Below are 16176 nucleotides of genomic sequence, written 5' to 3'. Positions count from 1 at the left end.
ACGGTGCGTGAAGATTCGGTTGTCCAATTCAGAGCCAGAAATGCCTGTTGGGAACATGCAGGCTCGGCTGTTGAAAGCCCCTCCCCCACGTTGAGTCAAATTCTTGAGTCAACGCCCCACACAGCAGATAGTGCAGCATCGTACGGCGATGTCTCGTCAAAATGCGGTAGACCGCAAAAACGCGAATATCTGCCGTACGTCTCTGATAAACCAGGCGAAGGCGTGCATCTCCGCGTTCCCGGACGCTCGGGGCCTGGGAACCGGGCCTTAGATACGCAGTGCTACAGCAGTTTCCCGGAAGCACCACCTATGTCACCGGGCCCGCGTTCGTGGGTAGAAGCCAGCCCCGCCGAAACCCGAGGTCGAGAACGAGCCCTGTAACACGGGTTTGGCATATCGACCATTGTTTTGAGTAGAGGCTTGTCGTCGGGATAAGGTGGATACTATCCACACTCGATACCAGCGAGGTGCTAGCGATGGGCGAGATTGAGCCGAGAGTCCCTCAATGCTTCTTGATGCCTTCCATCCACTCCTTTCCGGCCTTTGCCCCATCATGCGCTTTGCGGAACAGCTTCCTCTCCCACTCATCGAGGCCCCTGAGGAACTCCTCGCCCGCGCCGCCGAGTCCGAGGTTACTGCCCTCCTCAGCTGGGCCCTTGCCCTTGACTTTGTGAGCGATCCCGCCGACTTTACGCGCATGCAACGCAATCTCCGTCGCTCTGGTAACAAACGTCTTGCGGAGGACGGCGCCCAATTCTTGTTCCTCAGACAGTTCCATCATGTGTGTAGCCAGGCCGTAAAAGTGGGCGCTTTGGTCGCGAAGCGGCACTGCGCGGGGGTCGGCTTTCAGTGCTTGTACAACATCGTTTCCTAGTGCCGGTGGGAGATCGAATGTCACGAACGATTTGCCCTCGAGGTCTCCGGTGTTGGCAATGGCGAGCATCTCGGCTAGCCAGAGAGGGAGGTTGACCTTGGTACCAGCCTTGAGCGGTTGATCGGGCGTGTTATCCAGGTAGCCTAAGTCGGGGATGTCGACCTGGAAGGTGCAGGGGATTTTCTGTCCCAATGGTAGTCTTGTCAGTCATGCGGACCTGCATAGAGACGTGAGATTAGGCAGACTCATGGGGGTCTTACCTCCGCATCTGTGAGTATGGAGTCTATGTCGTAGTACGACATTTTGAAGGTGCTATCGCGCTACTTAGAAGGACGAAGGGAACAAGGAGAATCACGACAAACTTGTGTTTCCCGAGGGTAAGGCTGCGCCACTGGGCAACAACGGATCCTGGTCGCGATTTGGAGGGGCACGCGATGTGGCTAAGAATGGAGATGCTTGAGCCACGATTAGTGAGCGCCACACTGGGCTTCTTCTGAACCGGCGGGCCCGGGGGGTGTGGGGCAATGACGAAATTGTGAAGTTGCCGAAGCTTCCACCAAGAACCTCGGATCCAACCAGTTCGATCTTTAACCGTTCGCTCCGCAGCACGTTCAGCCCTGCATCAAATATAGAAGCCAGAAGCCTCATTGTTTGGTTCCGCAACGCTCAATTGACTTCAACGCAGAGTAGCCCCGGCGCAAATATGTCTTCTACCCTCCTTCGCGCTGCTCCAGTCCTGCGGGGAGCTGTCAGAGCTTCCGGAGCTCTGAAGCCCGCCAGTGCCCTGGCCAGCACGACTTTTGTGCGCGGCAAGGCCACACTACCGGACCTGCAATGTGAGTCTGATGTGACAGGCACAATCTACCGCATCGAGGGCCAGCGCATTCCGGTGGCCGAGATCGCCAGAGCTAAGCTACTAACCATCCGTCTATGCAGACGACTACGGCGCTCTTGAACCGCACATCTCGGGCAAAATTATGGAATTGCATCACAAGAAGCACCACCAAACCTACGTCAACGGGTTGAACAGCGCCCTCGAATCCATTGCCGAAGCTGAGAGCAAGGGCGACTTCACTAAGGCGGCGTCGGTGGCGCCCCTGCTCAACTTCCACGGCGGCGGCCACCTCAACCATAGCCTCTTCTGGGAGAACCTTGCCCCCGCCAGTCGGGAGGGCGGCGGTGAGCCGGACGGAGCTCTTAAGGTGGGTGACCAAACCCGAAGCCCCCAAGAACGGACGCGCATTGCTGACCTGGACGACCACGCGCCAACAGAAAGCCATTGACACCGACTTTGGTTCCTTCGACACGTTCCGCAAGCAGATGAACACTGCGCTGGCCGGCATCCAGGGCAGCGGCTGGGCGTGGCTGGTCAAGGACAAGACGAGCGGCACGCTCGGCCTGGCGACGCGCGCCAACCAGGACCCGGTTACGGGCCCGTACGCGCCCCTGCTCGGCATCGACGCGTGGGAGCACGCCTACTACCTCCAGTACGAGAACCGCAAGGCCGAGTATTTCGAGGCCATCTGGAACGTCATCAACTGGAAGACCGTTGCCTCGCGGTTTGACAAGGCTTAGGTTGATACCGGTAGGACAATATACGAGATTTTAAGCGTATAATGTTAGCGTCCTCTAGTTTTCTTCTTCATTCTTTTCGTTTACTCTGTATGCTAAGGGCGAATTTAAGGATCGATACTTTGCAAGACAGAGAACACGGCAGTGCATATACCCAGTAGATATTAACTGGTAGGTTCTGGTTCCAGGCAGTGATAGGAATAGAGCAGTAGGGCACATCAGAGGTGAACCATCGGAGATTTTGTTGATGGCGGAAACTGCTGCTGTGTTGGAGGGTGCTTGCGACCCTGCCCAACTCCCGGGTAGTTCCAGTTTCCGAGGTCCTCTCGGTTACTGGCGGTTCGGGTAGGCTGAAGTGAGCGGTAGAGATGCATCTTATCCGACTCACCGTCCGCAAGAGGGCCCTTAAGAAGTGACTGAATTCGCTCTGGATTGTTTGGTAACGGATTATTTACAACGTAGCGCATTTTCCTTTTCCCTCCCTCTGTGGCACCATGGGGAGACGAACGCTGTAGAATCCCGGCGTCATGACTCCAGGCAAAACGCGGACTTGGCTCGGGTTCTCACGCCAAGATCTGGGCAGTTGATGCCCTGTTCTTTCGAGTGCCTGGCAGCTCTTCTACAACCCGTTCCCGCTGCTATGATGCAAATTACCTGTCATTGGTGATGTGTGTAGTGCCGCTGCCATCCCAACAAATTAGTTTATCTCATATGATGCAACACAAATGTAGCGCACAACACCGTTCATCGCGTTGCGAGATTAGGCCGGGATCCAAAGGGCTCGGCACTGGCGGGGCTGAGTGGGGACCCGTGCCCGTTTGCCCCACCGGATCTTTGGACGGCCTTTGATGCCGGTCGGGGGTTGCCAACGGCGAACTTGTGAGAAGACCGCATCAGGTGATGTCCCATAGAGCAGTGAGGCACCGATTACATGAAGCTGTTTTGATTCTAGAAAAGGCCAAAAGGGCCCGCACTAAGAGAACAAGGCCCATGATTCTCCGTCAACAGCTCAGACCTTTGGGGGTTTGTCTCTGGAAGCGGAATGGTTGAGACGAAGCATTAGTAGCACACGAGCCTGGACCCTGTGCCTTGCCCGCCACCTCGCCTTCCACCCCCCCCCCCCCCCCCCCCCCCATGTCGTATTGGGCACCATCATATCTCTGTTGGTATCACGTTCTCTCGCTGAGACGGCCCCTGGTATCTGTCGTAGCTGAGCTATTAGGGTGGCCTGGGCCGAGCCCGTCGTAATAAACAATACAACGCCGCCCGGCACTGGCGCCATGGTGGGATGGCGGGACCGAAAAGTGGCTCTTGAATCGTTAAAACATGTGGCCATGGCGTGTTGAGCTGGAAATCCACAACTCTAGCTCTGCGGATGCGGTGCTCGTATGATCCAAGCTCTCTCCCACATAATGCCGAGTCGGTTTCCATAAAGAGCTGATACCGGACGAGTTCTGCACGATCTCATCCCATACGTAGTTTATCTGACACTTCTTTGTTCCCGTCATTGTCATCACCGTCCATTATCGACCAGCCTACTTCGAGTTCATCCATCGTTGTTCGAACCCTTGCCATGAGCTCGGCGGGCAAGTTCCACAGCGGGTCCGTTTGCCGTTTTGCGCTAATCACCAGAATCCCACTTTACCCCACAGAGCGCAGCCAGAGCCAGGCCCAACCCAAGCGATTACCCCACCAAAACGCACGACACAGCACGGCGCCAGGCCGATCTTCGACATTGACATCACTACCAGGCTCCAAGAGCAGACGCTGCCAAATGGCAAATGTCTAGGTAGACAATATACACCGGGATCAGGTGAACCACAATACGTCTCTTATTGGCCTCGACGCAGACCGCTATTCATCGGCATCCTGTGGGGTGTCAAGAGTCAATCCCAACGTAACCAAGTACTTCTGTTCCATCTGTTGTGCAACAAGTTGGGAGAACGTCCGACTGGGTAACCATCACACCTTCTTGCTCGAGTTCTTTACCGCCAACTATTTGGGAATAGAGTGAGTTGCATTTTCACCCCCGGTTTCAATAGCCTCTGTTTTCTCTGTATGCCCGGCCCTGAACATGGGCAAGCCCGGACCCGCTGCCGGTGCAGTCACCCTCAGCGAGTCCGGACCGCAGCTGTCACGATACGGTTTGATGGTGGACATTTGCCCACATCGTTAGCCGCATCCCCATGCACGGAGGTCCAGGGCTTCGTGCATACCTCGTGACATGGCCATCCGTGGCCAATGGCATTCTGGAGCTCTTCATCGGATACGGCAGAGGACAGACAGCGTCGTACCGATAGCGGACTGAAGTTCTCGGCTTTGCATCAGCATGCAGAGAACAGTAGCCGTCCGACGAGACGGTGACATAGCCGCTGTGTGGGAAGCCCCTGTCCAACCTCGAGGTGGCACAAGCAAGGGGCAAACGCACAACGGCCTTTTTTTTTTTTTTTTTTTTCTCTCCTCTCTTGTCTTCCGCGTTGCCCGTGTCGCAAAAGTATCGGATCAAAGGGATTTGACAATGTTGCAGGTGCTACACGTACTCTGTCCTCGTACGGAAAAGCGGAAATCGCAAGAATATGACCAAACGATCTACAGATCATAAGCGCGGCCTTCCGACTGAGGAGGTAGCTGATACCCAACCCCGCCTCCCCTCCATTCCAAACCTGAGTTAGACAAGGTCCAGAGTACTCATAGCTCCAGGCCCCGCACCAGCTGCAGCTGCAGCAAGACGACCTGCGTCACCGCCTCGGACAAGGCACCTCTACCACAACCAACCCAGAGCAGCGCCACTCGGCCACTGGCCGCCCTCAGCGCCAGGAAGCACTGCTTCTCTCCCATACCGACGTCCCATCATCCCGACCCCGGAACACACCCGAACCTCACCTGCTGGAGTCGCCCCGCTCCACCCAGGCACTAAGAACTGCTATAAGCACAGAGGCACACCTCCAACCATATCCACCCAACATTGTCGACCGAGATCGCATCCGGTCTCTTGCTAGCGGCGAACCGTCACCAGTCTCGAGCGGGTACGCTACGCCTGACCACCAGAGCAACCTCAGCAACAACCAACACCACCGCCATCTCAGGAGCATCCGCCCCATAGTACACGCAATCATGGCGTTCGAAAAGAGTCGCAAGTTCTCGACGGGCACTTCGGTGCACCGGAAGCGCCAGATGAGCACCCTGGTTGAGAAGGAGGGCCACTTTGGTCCCTCTCTCACGGTACGTCCTCGCTTTCCCATCGTCGTCTCCTTGCTGTACTGTCGAGAGTTGCGCGGCGGATGATACCAGTCTTCCATGGCACCTGTTCCTGCCATCGGTGCATGCTCCAGTATGCCATGGAATAATAACGCTGGCTTGAGTTCTTCGTGTATCCCAAACATGGCTACCAGGCGTCTCACCTCGTTCGCGACCTATCTTCAAATGATATACTAATTGGCCGCGCTCAAGACGCTCTACCTGGGTATCTCTGCCGTCTTCTCCGATGACCACACCGCCGTTGTCGCCCTGGCTATCCACGATACCGTCTACCTCGTCGATTTCTCGGTCAAACACATTGTCCTTGACGATGCTATGAAGATGGGCGCTGACCTTATCGCCGACTACATCATTTCCGAGGTGGAGAAGTACGAGCATGAGAACTTTTCCAAGTTCGTCGGCGCTGGTCTCCCGACGACGCTCAAGTACATGAGCCCCAGCCTCTGCTCCCGTCTCTGGCTGGAGCTGGATATTGTGCCCATCGTGATGCGCCCTGATGACGAGCACAAAGAAAAGTCCTTCTGGGATGTGAAGCGCGTCGACGAGCAAGCCGATTCCATGGCACGCAAGTGTATCATGTAGGTTGAAACCTGACGCTATCTAAACTTCAAGACGACTGACATGGACCGAAAAGGAACTTCGGTCCCTCTCTTGTCCCTCTTCTCCAAGTCGGATGGCGAGGCGTAGTCCAGACCGACGCCGGCTTCCGTGCTCACCTCACCACCGTCCAGAACCACAAGGATACGTGCAGCACCGCGACATGGGAAACCATGTTGACGTACGCCAAGAAGCTCAGGGGCAACAAGACCAAGATTGCTTTCTTCAGCTCGACTCCTCAGGGCGGCGGTGTTGCTCTTATGCGGCACGCATTGGTGCGATTCGCACGTCTCATGGGCGTCGACCTGACTTGGTATGGTGGGTGCAATATCCTGTTTTCCTAGCAATTGGGATTTTCCTGGTAACACCATGCAGTACCGAAGCCACGGCCCGGCGTATTCCGCATCACCAAGAACGTCCACAATATCCTCCAGGGTGTCAGCCACCCGGACCAACGCATTTCGGCCGAGGAGAAGCAGGCCATCATTGACTGGATCACCGAAAATGCGAACCGATACTGGTTCTCCGAGGGCGGCCCTCTGCGGTCCCCTGAGGAGGGCGGCGCGGATGTTGTGATTGTGAGTAATTTTCTTACATATCACGTTGAAGCTTCCCCTCACAAATAGCAAATCTGTGCCCCTCCTTCATCCATGGTCCCTGGTGGTGCGGCTGCTGCATAACATGGCACATGACCACGGCCACGCCACGGGCTGCGTGGGGGAGGGATTTGTCCGACCTGCAGTGACAACGCATGCTGACGAACGCAGATTGACGACCCGCAAATGCCGGGTCTCATTCCCCTGATCAAGAAAGCGACTCCGGATCGCCCGGTCCTCTACCGGTCCCACATCCAGATTCGGAGCGACCTTGTCGCCAAGGCCGGCTCGCCGCAGGCCGACATCTGGGATTTCCTCTGGAGCAACATCCAGGGTTGTGACATGTTCATCAGCCACCCCATCCCCATCTTCGTCCCCCACAACGTCCCTCGTGACAAGGTCGTCTATCTCCCCGCTACCACCGATTGGTTGGACGGCCTCAACAAGCATCTCAACAAGTGGGATTCTGGATACTACGGCAACCTTTACAACATTGCCTGCCACTCGCAGCGCATGTAGGCCTCTATCCCCACCCCCCCAAAATGGCGGCTGCAACCATGCTGACAAGGGCAGGACTGAACTCAACTGGCCCGCCCGCCAATACATCATCCAGGTTGCCCGCTTCGATCCAGCCAAGGGCATCCCTACCGTCATCGACTCGTACGCCGAGTTCCGCCGCCGGTGTGAGAAGGCGAACATCGTCGATGTTCCCCAGCTGGTGGTCTGCGGTAATGGCTCGGTGGATGACCCCGACGCCAGCCTAATCTACGACCAGACCATGAGCCAGCTGGAGACGTACTACCCGGACCTCATCAAGGATGTCAGCGTCATGCGCCTGGACCCCAATGACCAGCTCATCAACACTCTCTTGGCCAATGCACGCGTGGTTCTCCAGCTATCGACCCGCGAGGGTTTCGAGGTCAAGGTGTCGGAAGCTCTCCACGCCGGCCGGCCGGTCATCGTCACCAACACTGGCGGTATCCCCCTACAGGTCAAGGACAAGGTCAACGGCTTCCTCGTCACCCCAGGTGATTGGAAGGCAGTTGCCACTCATCTGATGGACCTCTTCACCGACGACGAGCTTTGGAAGAAGATGAGCCACGCCGCCGCGACCGGTGTCTCGGACGAAGTCGGCACGGTCGGAAATGCGCTGGCCTGGTTCTACCTGGCTGCTAAGTGGAACGAAGTGGGCGTCGAGAAGCACGGCAAAGGTGGCCTGAAGGGCAATGAGAAGTGGGTCAACGACATGGCGCGCGAGGAAGCTGGATACCCGTACGCCGAGGGCGAGAACCGGCTGCCCAGACACTTTACGGAGGTCAAGGACGTCCCGGTCCACCCGAAGCCGGCTGCGTAACAAAACAACCTAACAAAACAATTGAGGGGATTTATGCTAGCCTGCGCAGCATACTGTTTGACGTCTTGATGGCTGCTTTGTGAAAAGACGGCGTGATGATGGAGATGAAGGGATGATGATTTACTTCAACACGGGTGCGTAGAAGAGACGCGGGATCTCTGCACGGCTGATACGGGTCACGAGAGACGACGGACTGAAGATGACCAGACATAGACATGCGGTTATAGCAATGAATCCATGGCTAGAGGTTTTGGCGCCCATAATGCGTTGAAGTGAAATCTACTATAGCGATTCTGTATCACTACGCTAACTCTTGTTTTTTGTTTGTCATTGAATGAGACGTCGCAGCAGTTGCGCGGGAAACAGACCTGGTTCGGCGACTACTAAAGAAAGGAAAGGGGAGAGAGAGAGAAAGAGGGTGTCTTTTCGTACGATAGGAACCGTCTCCCCGTAAAAAATCCACGTTGTATTGCTATCCAAGCGCCCAGTACCCGCAGCCATCTACTTTTATCACGAATCTATTGATGGACCCACTTGCGTATATCAGCAAAGTGCTCCGTCGTTACCACTACGACCGTTTCCTTTCCCTTTCCCATCCCTCCGCTTTTACCCGTGCCAAACCCCACAAACGCCCTCAGACCGACATCTCCATGGGGATCACCTTGTGCGGGTTATAGCCCTTGATGACGAAGTCGTCCGGGATCCAGCCGTCGATGCCTCGCTCGTCGTCCGGGCGGCGGGTGATCTCGAGCTCGGGGAAGTCGCGGGGCTCGCGGCCCAGCTGGGTCTCGAGCGCGCCCACGTGGTTCAGGTAGACGTGCGCGTCGCCCATGACGTGCGTCAGGCTCCCCGGCACCAGCCCGCACACGTGCGCCACCATGTGCGTCAGCAGCGCGTAGCTCGCAATGTTGAACGGCACGCCCAGCCCCATGTCGCACGACCGCTGGTACAGCTGGCAGTGCAGGTGGCCTTGGGGCCTGTGGTCGGGCCCGTTTTCTTCGTCTTGTTCTTGTTCTCGTTCTGTGGATGGGGGTTGGTTGTCGGCGCGGCGGCGGGCGCGGCGCGACGGGTAGCTGACGTAGAACTGGGCAAACATGTGGCAGGGCGGGAGGACCATTTTGGGCAGGTCGGCCGGGTTCCACGCCGAGAGGACCAGCCGGCGGTCGAACGGGTTGGTTTTGAGCGTGTGGATGATGCGCGCCAGCTGGTCAACGCCCTGGCCCGAATAGTCCGTCTTGGCGTCGATGTAGGTCGCGCCAAAGTGCCGCCATTGGAAGCCGTAGACGGGGCCCAGGTCGCCGGCCTCGCGCGACGTCAGCCCCAGGCTGTCGAGGAACTCGCGCGAGCCGTTGCCGTCCCAGATCTTTACGCCCTGAGACGAGAGCGTCTGCGAGGAGGTATCGCCCGATATGAACCAGAGGAGCTCGGCGATGATGGCTTTGGTAAAGACGCGCTTTGTCGTGAGGAGCGGGAGGATCGGAGTGCCCGAGCGGTTGAGGGAGAATTTTAGGGGCCGCGGGGCGAAGATGGAGTAGGTCCCTGTGCCAGTTCTGGAGACCCGGGGAAGTTAGTGGTGGTTTTATTCGGAGAGGGCAAAAGGATGATGTTACCGGTCGCGACGCAGTTCACCTTGGTCGAGGATCTCGCGCACCAGGTCGAGGTACTGGTATTCCTCGTGTCGCGGGGCAGAGGAGGGTTTTGCTGCGGGTGCTGCGGCAGGCGGTTCGGTTTGTGATACTGTCATTGTGGAATCGTGCTGGACTGCTACTCTATTGGTAGTTTAATGGTAGGCCGACTCTTAAGCTGATTTAGAAGCCTTTTTACGTGGAGGTAGCGGCGTTTGGGTGTGGGATATGTCCCGGAAACGCGGTCCAAAATCCATTTACGCGTCGACGCGACCGATAATTACCTTACCTTACGCTTTGTTCTTGACCCCGCCCCCGCCAAAGTGGGGGCTGCGGCCGTCTTGGCGGGGCACCATTGTGTTTCCGTCACGTCAAAAACCGGACTCAACTCCAGCTGGATCAATGCTGGTAATGTCTTCGCAAGAACTATTAAGGTATGTTATACAATGCTCCTTCCATCCAAGCAACCTCTTCCAGCACCGGCGCCACCTATTGCTCGAGAGAACCCCGGAAAGACGATAGATCCTGATCCGTATATCGAATGCCCATGGATTGTGGGAGGCGATATCTCCATCACCCCTTTTTAGGATCGCCTCGGGATAGGGACCGCCTCAGCGTCCCCCCCAGGGATTTGTCTTTCTTGAGGATGTAGATTGTCGGGTTGCAGGTGACAAAGCCGCTACCCGGGTGCCGTGCAAAGACGTTGTAGTGCTCACTCAGCCAGTGGTACACTTTGTAATTCCTAGGGCAAAGGGCACGGATCAGCCATCTCCCAAATGACGCGCGGTGCGACCGTTACTTACATCGGGGAAACACTCTTCGCACTCTCAGGGTCCGCGTCAGCCCCGTCCGGCCAGAAGGTTAGCTGCATCATGATTACACCGGGCTTAAAGCCCGCCTCTTGGATGGTCTGAAGGATGGTGCTGTTGAGTGTTGTGTCGAAGACAAGGGTGTGGCTATCGATTTTCATGATTGCATCCTCGATGTAGCTGTCGTCCTTGGCGGGGATCTCGTAGGTCGCGTGAGGGAGTCCGCGACGGCCGCCTCGCATCTCGCTCATGAACCTCGCCAAGTCAGCGACAAAAAGCTCCCTCCTTTCATCTAGCCGTAATGGTAGAGAGAGGTGTTGCGGATCGCCACCCAGTAACGTCTTCCTGGTGAAGTTGACCACCTTGTCGATGGTCACGCCGGCTTGGTTCAGTTGATGCAAGAATGATTTGGGATTGGGATCTTTCCTGGCGTCTCTGATCATGTAGAGAAGACGGCTGCCGGGGGACTCGCTGTCGTTGCCATAAAAGACGGACTCGCTTATCAGGATCCTCTTGGTCAATTCGTAAGGATCGGAATCAGGCGACGGCTTCGGACTCCGTTTCCATATCTGCTTGTCGTGAAGGTCCCACGCTACTTGATCAACAATTTGGCAGATCCTACGGGTCCACATCAGCCTAGCAGCCCCTCTCATGGGCTTAAGGGGACTTACTCCTTCTCGTTCGCCTTGGACCATGTTGGCCCGCCGTTCTTCCTTTGCCTCTCTTTGATAATCCTCAGCGCTTCCCTGATGTGGTGAGGCACCTCCAAGTCGCCATTCACCAAAAACTTGGCCCTTTTAATAATTATGTCATGCTTCTCGTAGTCCCAGAAACCGTCAAGGTCTCCCGGCCGGATAGGCAGGCCGCCGCTATCAGCCATCTTTCAGAGAAGGTCTGCCAGTTTAACTAGAACCAACAATCAGCATCCGGGAGGCAAGGAAAGCAAGGAGCGGCGCGGTAGGCCGTACTTTCTGGGAATGGAATGTGCCGCAACGATCTCGTTAGCGCCCGAGGCTTCCTGCGTTGGTGGCATGGGACCGGTGTCCAGTGACGTTATTGGTGGGTTCGGGGGCTTGGAATCTCACGAGGAAGTGGGTTCGCAAAGGAATTACAATAAATTAATGCTCATGACCGAATTTCGCGGCTCGGCACCTGATCCCCCTTGTTCAGCGTACAAAGACGAGGAGCAAGGCTCGCATAGTGCAACCTATTGCCGGTTGGGCACTTCCTTTTTGAATGACGAAGATCTCAGTGTGAAGCACAGACCTGGCGTGTTGCTTGTGCGTTGGCAACTGAGGCAACCGCTCGGGTTAGGGTCCGCCGCCCAACGCTGCCGTGTTTCAGGGCTTGTTGTGCCACCGCCAATGAACTCACAACCGTATCGTTCTCGCTGCTGTCGGTTCTCTCGATTTGGCTTGTACTCAATTTGACTGGACATTATCTATGTCCTCCGACTGGTGCACTCGGGATCCTGGCAACCCGTTCAAAACGGTCACTGGCAACTATGGGGTTGCCAAGCGAGGGGCGGGACACGACAGCAAGCACTTTTAAAAGGAGTAAATTACCTAGGGTAGGTAAGGTAGTTTTATGGAGGTGTCCTCGCGTAAAGACCACATTCGCGGAATAGGTTTTCCGGCTTCGGACGGCGCATTGGGGGCGTGTATCACCATACCGGGAAAGAAATGTGCCAGCCAACTTCCCGGTTACTTCCCTATCGATGTTTATCCAAGATTGTCATCTTCCATTCTAACTAGACTAAAGGAAATACTGGAAACTGGCATTTCCACCAGCGCCAAGCGGGACATGTGTGTGGTAAGATGTATATACATGATAATGTGTGGCATTTGGTAATATGCAGTTTTCGGTCGTAAACTACGTTAGCGAAAGCGAAGAATATGTTAAAGTTACCAATGTTCAAATGGGAAGCCTAGACGGGGCTGAAGAATTAGCGGCCTAACCCGGAAGAGCTCCAATTATGATGAAGTTCATCACGGCTGTTTTTGTGGGGGTAAGGATATGGGAGCTACGTTGAAGACGGATAATAAGTTGCTGGGTGTTCTGTAGCTGACTGACGAGTGGTAGAAGAGACAGTTAAGCGCTATGTATACTTCCCGTTATGCGTAACTTATCAAAAATATAAATTTAAAGCTATTGGTATAGAATTATAGCTGCTTTGCAAGAATACATTCGAAAAGAAATCCTACGTTGTAGCCATCGAACTTCTACTTTCAGCAGGCCGGGCAATCAATCAGGCCTTAAACGCTGTAAAGGTACCTTATGGTACGAACAAAATCCACCAACCTAGAGACTAGCTTCTCAAACAGCTTATCTGGGCTCAGATCGGCCGGTTCTTTTACTAATTATCAATAAAGGGGCTATATTCTGTTAAATTACGAAGATCATGCGCATTCAAGCAAGCATATTGGTTCAGGAGTAGGGCTTCGCGGCCCCGCTGCATCATTTCGGTCTCATACTCGGCCAGTGCTTCCTGGCGAGTTTTGCCGCCATTATACCGTAGCCTCAACTGTTGCATGAGGTTTCCGGCGTCCGTGAACCCCTGGTTTGCTGCTTCGGCTCGGTCTACATACGAGTTGGCGTTGATTAGCATCGAGTTGTAGAATGATAGTTGCGCATTATATGATCACTTACACATGGTCATAGGATGAGCCGCGCCCCAGACGGTGTGACCCTACCGCCAAAGCCATGCCAGAGTACCGTAGGCCAATCCGCCAAGACGATACTGCGGACTTCGGTATCATCAGGTATATCGTCGACAATTTCTCGCAAGACGCCGTGAAACCCGGTTCCCGCCGCTGCCATAAACTTCAATCTGGCAATCCGGTCGGAATTTGCTAGCGGCGCATCGTCTTCTGGCCCCTTGACAAGCCAGCTCACATCGAGTTTGCGCCTCGTAGTACGGGGTCTCTGTTTCATAGTTGCCATTCACCTTTGGCGTGGAGAGGGTCGCAAAGAACATGTAGTAATTATCCCGTGTCAGGATGGCTACCCTAAAACAAGAGATGATGAAACAACCGATTGTGCTTGTCCTCCGTTAAGCGCACGGTGATGGCCAAAAAGTGTGCTGGCAGCTGGTTCAGGCGTCCCAGTTCGTCTCCTACAAGAAGTCGCCTAATCTTACTGCAGCTGCCATCTGCTGCGACTAGCAAGGAGCCTTCAATTTCGGCGCCGTCGGCAAAAGATACGGAGATGCCATCCTCGGTGGGCTTGAAGCCGGAAACCACCTTCTCGCCCAATTGACATCATCGCCTGTAATCAACAGTTCCCGTAGTTTCCCGCGGTTCACATGGCGGCGAAAACTGGACGGGATGGTGAGCCAAGGCTCTGCTGTCTCGAGATTGAGAAACCTGCTTCCAGTGTCTGGTGATTATTCTATTGATTAGCTGGACTATTTAAGAGAACAACTCAGAACATTATCAGGATGCAAGAATAACACACTGGTAGGCATCTGTCCAGGATCAACCTCTATCGAGCATAGCACTCGATCGAATCATCCATTAGACAACTTTCCAGAGCAGCCCTGTTTATAGATAAGCCCCATCCAAGGGACCTTGCGTGAAGGTATTGGTCACACTCATAGATACGGAACTATATACCGCATTTCGTCAGAGCTTGCGCAAGCGCGAGGGACGCGATGCCGGCTCCGGCTGTGATTACAGGCAGGTGATGTGGGTACAGTAGTGGATACATGGAAGTTCGCAAGGTAAGCGACGCCTTGCAAGAAATCGGTAGGTCACCTGCTATATGATTTGATTCAGGGCGTGATGTAGAAATCGAAGGCTATATGCAACTCTGGTAGGCTATCACGGTCGGGCCCGAGCTTGCCTTTGAGGCTCAGCGGTCGCCTCAACGCGGCGCAATGGATGAAGTGACGCTCTGGTAGACTGACTTTGGCATTCGGCTCAATATTGCGCAACTTCAGGTGTACCTGATCTTTTCTGCGTGGCGCAGACAGTCGCTCCCCATCCTATCCCAACATTACCAACCCCCATCCCGTATCACTACACTGACCGTCCCCGGAACGCCAAGCCAATACACCAAGTGTCTATTCCAGCTCTGGCTACAATGCGTGCTCTCAGCCCACTGTACGTCTCGACCGTTAGTCAGGCGCCTGATCTGCTCGAGAACAACATCATCACCGTCAAGAATATGCGCGTTATTTACTAGTCCGCATCAAGGGGAGAGTAGCACCGTCAAAGCGTGGGCGGACCTCGGTGATCAGTTCCATGTCTTCCTACCTAATTATAATCAATATGGAATCATCAAGTCAGCAGTTCAGCGTCTGAGGAGGTTTTAGCTTGACGTTTCTATCTTTGTTTCTTTTATTTATTTGTTTACGGCGAGGGAGACTAGGCGCTCACTCGTCTACGAGAAGAGATCGACAAGAAACACGCCGAGAATGCAAGCGCTGGACGAAATTCTCTCAGCACTCCCTGTCGCGGCGGAAGCAGCCTTCAACTCTTTCCACAACCAGAATGGGTCAACCTGTCTCTTGAATACCTGAACAGAGCTTCTCCAAGAAATCACTTAATGGCCTGGGAGCCTTGACGACAAGTGCATCAACTGGGCGGGGTGGAATAGCGGGCACTGGGAAGTCAACGGTCGCTCGTACAGTCGTCAGAATCTGCCACGAACGGGGCATACTGGGAGCAAGCTTCTTTTTCTCTAAGGGGGGTGGTGATCTCAGCAATGCCAACAGATTGATCACGACCATTGCCCAGCAGCTAGCGACCCGAATACTGTCGACAAAACGCCACATCTGCGAGGCCATCATGCGACAGAAAAACATTGCGGAGCACTCCTTCCGGGACCAGTGCGACCAACTCATCATCGGTCCGCTCTCACAACTCCATGGCAACTCTCCTCCACCAGCCATTTTTCTTGCCGTTGACGCAATGGACGAGTGCGAGAGTGAGAGAGACATCCGAGTCTTTCTCAGGGTTCTTACCACCGCTCGGTCGCTTACCAGGATCCGGTTGCAAATCTTCCTCACGAGCAGGCCAGAGATTGCAATCCAAAGTAAAGTCCCTACCGCCCGTTGAGCCCAAGAGGGTTGAGTTCAACTCGTGATCAATTCGCCAGTTCCTCCACGCAACTTCGACCGCTCTAAGTGGAAGGAAGGATTTTCGTGGCCGCTGACCTCTATTGTAACAGAATCGACGGGGTTTTCAGCGGCGAGCATTTTGCTGTTTCTCGCCAGAAATATCTTCGCTTTGATGATGTCGCGCGAAAGCGACGCCGCAATTGCTGTCCAGCAATTGCACCTTAAGTATGACAGATGACGTCGCCGTTCCCCTGCCAAACATTTGGGCAAAACGAGATCGCAATGCGGCGGTCACGAACCATTTAACGGCAGGTAAGCTTGTAGCAAGGCTGTTGCTTTTATTTTACATCGACGTAGCGCATTCGCCCGCTCCGTACAAGAACACACCGCAGAATCTCATTTCACTAAACACCGTAAAGTTCACAAAGT

At 54.8% G+C, this 16176-nt stretch overlaps 5 protein-coding genes across 5 annotated transcripts; 2 read left to right on the top strand and 3 right to left on the bottom strand.

Moving 5' to 3' along the window:
- Window positions 1–502: 502 nt before the first annotated feature.
- Window positions 503–1176, bottom strand: PSF3 (DNA replication protein; the record flags this gene model as incomplete). Its single annotated transcript, XM_071063675.1, has 3 exons — window positions 503–640; window positions 689–1057; window positions 1135–1176. 3 exons carry the CDS (start codon window positions 1174–1176, stop codon window positions 503–505), a joined length of 549 nt encoding a protein of 182 aa, XP_070919776.1.
- A 401-nt stretch (window positions 1177–1577) lies between these two features.
- Window positions 1578–2449, top strand: SOD2_2 (Superoxide dismutase [Mn], mitochondrial; the record flags this gene model as incomplete). Its single annotated transcript, XM_071063674.1, has 3 exons — window positions 1578–1710; window positions 1811–2076; window positions 2147–2449. 3 exons carry the CDS (start codon window positions 1578–1580, stop codon window positions 2447–2449), a joined length of 702 nt encoding a protein of 233 aa, XP_070919775.1.
- Window positions 2450–5022: 2573 nt separating this feature from the next.
- Window positions 5023–8251, top strand: MFIFM68171_08253 (uncharacterized protein; the record flags this gene model as incomplete). The annotated part of the gene is made up of 7 exons (XM_071063673.1): window positions 5023–5070; window positions 5147–5668; window positions 5897–6282; window positions 6339–6619; window positions 6677–6879; window positions 7069–7412; window positions 7471–8251. 7 exons carry the CDS (start codon window positions 5023–5025, stop codon window positions 8249–8251), a joined length of 2565 nt encoding a protein of 854 aa, XP_070919774.1.
- Window positions 8252–8885: 634 nt separating this feature from the next.
- TMP1 (Thymidylate synthase) lies at window positions 8886–9995 on the bottom strand (the record flags this gene model as incomplete). Its single annotated transcript, XM_071063672.1, has 2 exons — window positions 8886–9801; window positions 9862–9995. 2 exons carry the CDS (start codon window positions 9993–9995, stop codon window positions 8886–8888), a joined length of 1050 nt encoding a protein of 349 aa, XP_070919773.1.
- Window positions 9996–10449: 454 nt separating this feature from the next.
- On the bottom strand, window positions 10450–11565 carry MFIFM68171_08251 (uncharacterized protein; the record flags this gene model as incomplete). Its single annotated transcript, XM_071063671.1, has 3 exons — window positions 10450–10618; window positions 10680–11303; window positions 11357–11565. The coding sequence occupies 3 exons, from the start codon at window positions 11563–11565 to the stop codon at window positions 10450–10452; spliced, it is 1002 nt and encodes a 333-aa protein (XP_070919772.1).
- Between the last annotated feature and the right edge of the window lie 4611 nt (window positions 11566–16176).

Source organism: Madurella fahalii (genome assembly GCF_045866475.1).
Source record: "Madurella fahalii IFM 68171 DNA, scaffold_4, whole genome shotgun sequence".
In the NCBI taxonomy this organism is placed as follows: domain Eukaryota; kingdom Fungi; phylum Ascomycota; class Sordariomycetes; order Sordariales; genus Madurella; species Madurella fahalii.
This window is presented reverse-complemented; position numbering and strand designations above follow the sequence as displayed.